The sequence below is a fragment of the Zea mays genome, chromosome 6 (assembly GCF_902167145.1).
Source record: "Zea mays cultivar B73 chromosome 6, Zm-B73-REFERENCE-NAM-5.0, whole genome shotgun sequence".
NCBI classification, from domain to species: domain Eukaryota; kingdom Viridiplantae; phylum Streptophyta; class Magnoliopsida; order Poales; family Poaceae; genus Zea; species Zea mays.
This window is the reverse complement of record NC_050101.1, coordinates 123,753,818-123,761,844: the sequence shown is the minus strand read 5'-3', so window position 1 is coordinate 123,761,844 and position 8,027 is coordinate 123,753,818. Positions and strand designations below refer to the sequence as shown.

At 44.9% G+C, this 8,027-nt stretch overlaps 1 protein-coding gene across 1 annotated transcript; it reads left to right on the top strand.

Moving 5' to 3' along the window:
- The first annotated feature begins 3,704 nt into the window (after positions 1–3,704).
- LOC541884 (NOD26-like membrane intrinsic protein 2) lies at positions 3,705–7,479 on the top strand. Its single transcript, NM_001111550.1, has 5 exons — positions 3,705–3,973; positions 4,107–4,331; positions 6,367–6,561; positions 6,685–6,746; positions 6,844–7,479. The coding sequence occupies exons 1-5, from the start codon at positions 3,815–3,817 to the stop codon at positions 7,085–7,087; spliced, it is 885 nt and encodes a 294-aa protein (NP_001105020.1). The 5' UTR covers positions 3,705–3,814; the 3' UTR covers positions 7,088–7,479.
- Positions 7,480–8,027: the final 548 nt, after the last annotated feature.

Below are 8,027 nucleotides of genomic sequence, written 5' to 3'. Positions count from 1 at the left end.
GGTGACGGATCCTTTGTCGAGTGTTTTCTTTGGCACTCGACAAAGAGGCCAATTTTGCCGAGTGTCGGCTATCATGACCCTCGGCAAAGACGGCTCTAGTGGGCTCTACCGCCAGTCCCTGTGCCGAGAGCTCTCGTAGGCACTCGGCAAAGAAAGAGTAAGACATCTTACTCTTTCTTCTGTCGCATGTTGTCACACTATAGTTCAGATTAGCGCCACCAAATAGCTTTTAGGTATCAAAACAGTTTTAGAATATAGGCTATTTATGAAATATTGTTTTAGAAATAGGTTAGAAAAAAAATCTCATGTGTGGTCACAGGTCAGTAGGTCACCGTACGTTATTATTAGAGGGACAGGGGACGTATGGAGTTGGATACGCATATCACCTGTTCCCACGTTTAATTCGAATTCTAATGCGAAGTAATTTCTATTTCTACTATATTAAATCACCAGTTTCAACGATCGTCCTGCGTCAATATTTTTCAAAACAATCTCTATATTTCATTAGAATCAATCCACACTTCTATAGTCTCTTCTCTACTACTATAATAAAAGAGCTTCATGCGTACTAACTTTCGTGTGTTGCCCCCCTCCCCCCCCCGTGACTGTCGTACGTCGTCGTGTTTTCCCGCACTTTTGAAACGAATTCTACAAGGTTGAAGAACCTGAGCATCTGTTTGGTGAAGTCAAGTGTCCTCTGACCCATTATGTTCTACTTACTTTATAAGTCATTGTCCCGCATACTATGATCAACTTAAGGATTAACTAGTGTTATGTTTTTTCTGTCCTTAATTACCCTTTGGGAATTGGTTACTATGATTAGTAGCATGCTACTGCTTTGCTTTAATCAATAAACATGATGTGAATATTTATGATATGTTGATGATATCTGGATTATGATGATGAACATGTGATATTTAAGGGGCTCAGGCTGTTTCCCGGGTACCTCTCCATAAGGACATGTTCATTGGATGACCACCCGAGAAAAAGTATAACCATGAAGGTGGTATGGGGCGCCCTTAGCTGATTAATTGGAGAAACTTGGGGGTGTAGTTGGCTTCGCCGTTGTACCGTCAATGAGGGTCGGGGTATAATGCTTGATCTGCTAAGGGTTGGTGCCGAGGTTTATTCGATTTGGTTTTGTTAGTCACCCACCTTAAGGAGGAGTATTGTGTTTGTACGACTGACGAAACCTAACGGACAGCTACACACCAGGGGAATCTTTGTAAAGGTTACGTAGTGATACCCTGTCTGGCCACCTAGGTAGTGGTCAATGGGGAGTAGCGCTCCTTAGATAGAAAGGGAATCACGGCTCGTGGGTAAAGTGTGCGACCTCTGCAGAGGAATGAAACTGATATACCAGTCGTACTCACGGTTATAAGCGGCCTTGAGAGCTCCTTTGATTAGAGATACAGATGATCTGAGGTACAATGGTTCTATTGATGGTTTTAGTTACGATTTTGATAATAATGCTCCTTGATGAGGAAATGATTCACGGGTTGGTTATTGCTAAAAATTGTCTTCTACTAATAATAAATACCTGACGAACTAAAAGCAATTGCTCTGATCCTAACTCCACATAAAGCTAGTTCACCTCAGCCAAACGGGACATTTGCTCAGTACATTGATGTATACTCACCTTTGCTTTCACAAAACATCAGGTTGCCTTTGGTGCAATCTACGCTCAGGTAAATAAGAAGAAGGTGTCGAGGCAGATCTCCAAGAGTTCCATGACTTCGACGAGTTCGAGGAATAGGCTAGCGACCTCCCCCAGTTAACTGTCTGTGGTTGGTTTGTTTACGTTAGCTACGTTTCTATTATGTGCACTTTGATTTATATTATGTAAATGACTCTAGTCTTTAATATTATTACTTACTCTTTATTATTATTCGAAGCATTTGTGCCATGATGAGTCATTTATGTAATCGTTGTGTACGTGAATTTCTGATCCTGTCACGTACATGGTTCGTATTTAGTTTGTCTTCTAAAATCGAGTGTGACAGATTTGAACTGCAAGTCACTCGAAAAACAGAAAACAGTGAATGCAAAAATGATATTCATGTTATTTAGCACAAGTTAAGATCTATTTCAGAAACATACCAGAATTTTTAAACACCATGCTCACGAAACATGATCGCAAACTTACAATTCAGTTGTTTTAAAATTGTATAAAACACAAACAAAGTCAAAAAATCATGAAACTTGTTTACATGTCATGATATCATATGTAGAGACTGTGATAAAAATTTGACGTTGTTTCGTGTAAGTTGTCACACACTATGTGTAGACCCGGCAGGTCTCCATAGAAGTTTTATGATTTCATGTGAAGACCGGCTAGGTTTCTACACATAGTGCATGACAACTTTAATGAAATATTAACAATTTTTTGTCAGAGTCTCTACATATGATATCATGATATGTCGATAAATTTCATGATTTTCTAACTTTGTTTGTATTTTATACAATTTTAAACACAACTGGATGGCAAGTTCGCATGGTGTTAAAAAATTCTGGTCTGTTTCTGAAATAGACCGTAACATGTGCTAAATAACATGAATATCATTTTTGCATTCACTGTTTTCCATTTTTTGAGTGACTTGCAATTCAAATCTGAATTATCCGAAGAAATTCAATTAAACAAACTAAATTTAATAGTTATAGCAAACACTTTGATAATTATGCCAAAATTGAATATGTAGGTCTACATTGTAGGAACATACCATAAAAAGTTTGGAAAAAATAAAAAAAAATATACTTTGTCGAGTGTCAATGAAGGACACTCGGCAAAATAATGGTTTGTCGAGTGTTTGTCAGGTAACACTCGACAAATAAGATATTTTGCCGAGTGTCAACGTCTGACACTCGGTAAAGTTAACGGCTGTCAGCTATAGACGACTGTTGATGGCTCTTTGCCAAACATCGTGTTTCACCATGAGCTTGAGACTCGGCAAAGCTTCCTCTGCCGAGTGTCTTCCAATGTTGAGTGCTTTGCCCTCAACAAATTAGATTTATGCCGTGAGTTTTATTTCGTTGGAAGTGGCACGGGACAAAGCATGCTTTTGTCGAGTGCTCTTTAAATTGTACTCGGTAAAGCGCCAAGCACTTGACAAAGAGCCAAATTCGAGTGGTGTACCTGACTTGATATTTGCCTTTAGATCGACGTTGATACGTTGTTTGTTAATGAAACACTATTTTTGCGATCAATAAATTATAGGAATAAATATAGTTATCCCTAAATCCCTAATATAGCTATATATACTTGCTTTGTATGGTGTGTATACATACGTATATTAGATTAAATCTAAAAAAACTGACTTGTCTAAAGGTAAATACAGTTTTTTTGTTCGGAGTGTGCAGATTTTAGGTGAGCCATTGATTTTATATCGGACCAGTTCGTCTTGTGTGGTGTCAGGGTTTAGTTTTAGCACAACTGCACAAGCGGAGCGAGCCCTCCCGTTCCCGGCCGGTTCTGGACTTGCCCTCCGCTCCACCACCGCCGGATCCGTATCGCCCGCGCGCTCCGCAGCCACAAGCGCAAAGGCAGCGCACAGAGCTGTGCCTAGCAGTGCCCACCACCTGCCGTCCCCGTCCACCGGGCCCGGACGCGGACGCCTCGCGGTCTCGCTCGCCCGGCTCTTCCCTCGATCGTCACCCATCTATAAATACCTTGGCCGCGCGCTGCGGAGCTGAGAGCAAGCAAGCACACAGCGAGCACGCACCAGCATCCTTGGCACTTGGCAGCGATCTGCTTGCTTCTCCCAGCGCGCGCGGCCAAGCTAGTAGGGGTCTAGGGGATCGATCAGATATCCACGCCATGGCCGCCGCCTCCACCACGTCGAGGACCAACTCGCGGGTGAACTACTCGAACGAGATCCACGACCTCTCCACCGTGCAGAGCGGCTCCGTCGTCCCCACCTTGTTCTACCCGGACAAGTCCATCGCCGACATCTTCCCGCCGCACCTTGGGAAGAAGGTAACTCATCATCGATGCTATAGCTCCACCTGTCAGCGGCTAGCTAGCTAGCTGAGTTGTCGTCGTACCGGTGATGGTCGACGTCGTACTCGTACGTATGTACAGTACTCACCTGACGTGCGTGCGTATGCAGGTGATCTCGGAGGTGGTGGCGACGTTCCTTCTGGTGTTCGTCACCTGCGGGGCGGCGTCCATCTACGGCGAAGACAACAGGCGCATCTCGCAGCTGGGGCAGTCGGTGGCCGGCGGGCTCATCGTCACCGTCATGATCTACGCCACCGGCCACATCTCCGGCGCGCACATGAACCCCGCCGTCACGCTCTCCTTCGCATGCTTCCGGCATTTCCCATGGATTCAGGTACACCTAGCTCATACAGCCGCTTTTTATCCTAATATATATGTAAATAGTTTGTTTTATTTTGCCCTTTTTTCTTCTCTCTGCTCTTCATATTATTTCGTGTTCGATCTTCCTGCAAACGAAAGTGCAGCTTTTAACGTATTGGCGGCATCATGCATGTTTCGTGTTGGCCGGTCCGCTCTCTTTTCAATCAATTTGTTAATGGGGAGTTCAGTAGGACTTAGTTGTCGACGTGTTTTCGTCATATATAGCCGTGTACGTACTTGGATATATAGCCATGTCAGATTAGGATTAAGCTACGGCATACTCCGGCCCTAGCTCCGTGCCAAAACAAGTGTTACTTTCTGATGCGTGCTGAAAAAAAATTTAGAGCTCGACTAGCTAGGTCTACAAAAAAATATTAATAATACTTATATCTCGAAACAATTTTGTATACGAATATTGATCTATGCACTCAAAAAAAGGGAATAAATATTCAAGACGCGGCAGCATACGTATGCATGCATGCATGGTATAAGACAAAGAAATACTAGAAAGCATGAAATAGGTTGGCGTAGGTGAGCAAGACAGTAGAGGAAAACCAACTATACCAGAGGGTATTACCGAGAGGCGGGTCTACATGACGATCACTGCATGCACCCGGCAATTTCTTCCACGGCCCATTTTTTGTTTGTAAAAAAAAACAAAACTACGGAAGAAACTATAAAAACTACTACTGTGCATACAGACGCGGACAGATCGATTACCTGCCCGCTGGACACAGTGGACACTAGACTAGAAGCAGCCAATACTAAAAACAGTTCCCGCGCATCATAACTAGTACAAGTAGACACACATATCTCCAGAGAACAAAAAAAAGAGCGTCGTTGCTTAATTAAAGAAGCAGCCTATAGCTAGCTAGTACGCTTGGTAAACAACTTAATCTGTTCGGAGTGGTATCATAATTTCCTAGTCATCATGGTGTCAGCTGTCAGGTCGGTAGCACCTGCAGGATTCGACCCTAAAGAAAACAAAACGGGCGCCGGGTATTAGTGCATGTATACAACCTATTTAACATGGAGCTTATTGAGGAATCTCTAAGTGCTAAGTGAGAAAAAAAATAAGAGACGCGCGTGCTCTTCGCGATGTGTCTCTTAGCACTGTATTTATAATACAATGTTTTAGAATTGTATCATGCAGCCTCTTAAATCGTCTCTCGTATATTAGAAAACTGAACTGGTGTCTCGCTGTACATGCCCTTATTATTCGGCAGGGCAAGGCAACACGGCCGCAGCATGTGAACAAGATAATTAAAACAGGCGCAGCATGTGAAGCGGAGATAATTAAAACAACCTCAGACATGGAAGACAAATGATCTAGCTGGCAGGGCAATAACTTCAACTTGCATTGGTCCATATGATTATTAGGGGGGGATGTCAGCTGTGCTAATGGCACATGCTTAGAAAGACATGGTATATATCCCTGTCCCTGCCCAGATAGAGTAGAGACAGACATGCATGGCATGGGTCATGGGCCGCCGAATATAATCCCGAGGCGATGGATTATTGGAAGAATGGGACCTCGCTCGGTGGCATGCATGCCAAACCCCAATACGATCCGCGGAATTATTAGCGGCTCGCGTGGCATGCTTTACAAAGTCCGCCACGGGCGGGGACCCGTACCACACGCGCGTGCGACTCAGGCCACGGCCGCGCGCAGCGCAGCTCCCGCCGAGACGAGAGAACCACACAGAGACAGACAGGCCTTTATTTCGTCGGAATATTCCGACGTGTCCCCAACCAGCAATAACGTACAGCACATCTGCGTGCGCCCTACCCTGCCCGGCCTGATTGGACGGCCGTGGTGCGCGGCTGCGCGCCCCCCGTGCACCGATCGTGTCGTGCCCATCACATCACGTCATGCATCAACGAGCGGTTTATTTACTTTGATTTTTTTTGGATCCATTGGCCCGGGGTTCCATTTCCATTCCATGCATGGACACCGCTGCAAGTGCAAGCTCTAACGGAGATGTGTGTTGGCATGCATGTCCAAGCAGGTGCCCTTCTACTGGGCGGCGCAGTTCACGGGGGCGATGTGCGCGGCGTTCGTGCTCAAGGCGGTGCTCCACCCCATCGCCGTGATCGGCACCACCACGCCGTCGGGGCCGCACTGGCACGCGCTCCTCATCGAGATCGTCGTCACCTTCAACATGATGTTCGTCACCTGCGCCGTCGCCACCGACTCCAGGGCGGTCAGTAGTACTTGAAAGCTAGCTAGCTACTTTATCAGCTTGTTGCTTGCTTTGCCTCTCGATCTCCCTCCTAACGACCACGTTGTTCTTGGTGTGGCTTTGATTTTGTTTTGGCTGCTGCAGGTGGGTGAGTTGGCAGGGTTAGCAGTCGGTTCCGCGGTTTGCATTACTTCCATCTTCGCAGGGTAATAATAAATACGCATCAATTAAATCCCCAGATGACACACACACACACACACACATCTTGTTAATTATTAAGCTAAGACCGAGTGGCATTTGCAGGCCGGTGTCGGGCGGATCGATGAACCCGGCGCGGACGCTGGCGCCGGCGGTGGCCAGCAACGTCTTCACGGGCCTCTGGATCTACTTCCTCGGCCCCGTCATCGGCACGCTCTCCGGGGCGTGGGTCTACACCTACATCCGCTTCGAGGAGGCCCCCGCCGCCAAGGACACGCAGAGGCTCTCCTCCTTCAAGCTCCGCCGCATGCAGAGCCAGCTCGCCGCCGACGAGTTCGACACCGTCTAAATTAAAACGCCCACACGCGCATCCACAACACTGTCAGCCTGCAGGTCAACTCTTCGCGCGTACGTACGCTGGACGCTGGCTGAGAGAGTGAGTGAGAGAGAGAGAGAGTACTGTACTACTGTGTGCTCGCTCGCTCGCTCTGTTCAAAGACCTCATCATATCAGGTGGGAGCTAGAGAGATAGAGCTGCGTGTATGTATGTGTGTGTGTGTACGTGCTTGGTGTACCCTACCTAGCGGGTGAGAGCAGCTAGCGTGATGTTTATGTATCTTCGTCAGTGTTGCAAAAGTTAATTGATATGCAGCTGATGTGTCTGGCTTTGCTGGTTTGCAAAAGATGCATGCATGTGTTGGAACTCGGAACACAAATATATATATGGGTTTTTTTTTGTCTACTACGTACTGTACCTTATATATATGTTCTCTTTCTGTTTGGGTTTATTTTACTGTACCTTTTCAGTATCATAAAATGTTGTTTTGGTTTTGCCTCAAGCCAGAACTTCTCCTTAATTCCAGCAATTTAAGATAAAAATTGATTAACATCTACCATAATAAAATAAATAAATAAATACTATCCCTCTGATCTCCCATAAGATAATGTGTGCATGTTTTTTAAAAGGTCAATTGTTTAAAACTTTATATTAATAATTCAGCCAAAAAAACACAATTTTTTTGTGTATGCATGTTGTAGATTTCTATTCAAAAGTATCTTTAATATGATGCTTGTTTTCTATTTATTGATGGCATATCATTAGTATAGAGAAGATCTATATCGACGGTTCTAAATATATATATTTGTAGTGACGTTTTTTCCGCAACCGCCAGTGCTAGATGCCAGCAGAAATAGTATGTTTTAAAGGCGGTTAATTGAGAACTGCCGGTGAAAACTGATTTTCAACCGCTAATGAAAAATTGATCTCTACTGGCAGTTTGAAACAAAGG

Coding starts and splice junctions, on each gene's coding strand:
- LOC541884 (NM_001111550.1), top strand. CDS start 3,815: ATGGCCGCCGCCTCCACCACGTCGAGGACCAACTCGCGGGTGAACTAC. Junction 6,562..6,684: donor TCGCCACCGACTCCAGGGCG/GTCAGTAGTACT, acceptor TGGCTGCTGCAG/GTGGGTGAGTTGGCAGGGTT. Junction 6,747..6,843: donor ATTACTTCCATCTTCGCAGG/GTAATAATAAAT, acceptor TGGCATTTGCAG/GCCGGTGTCGGGCGGATCGA.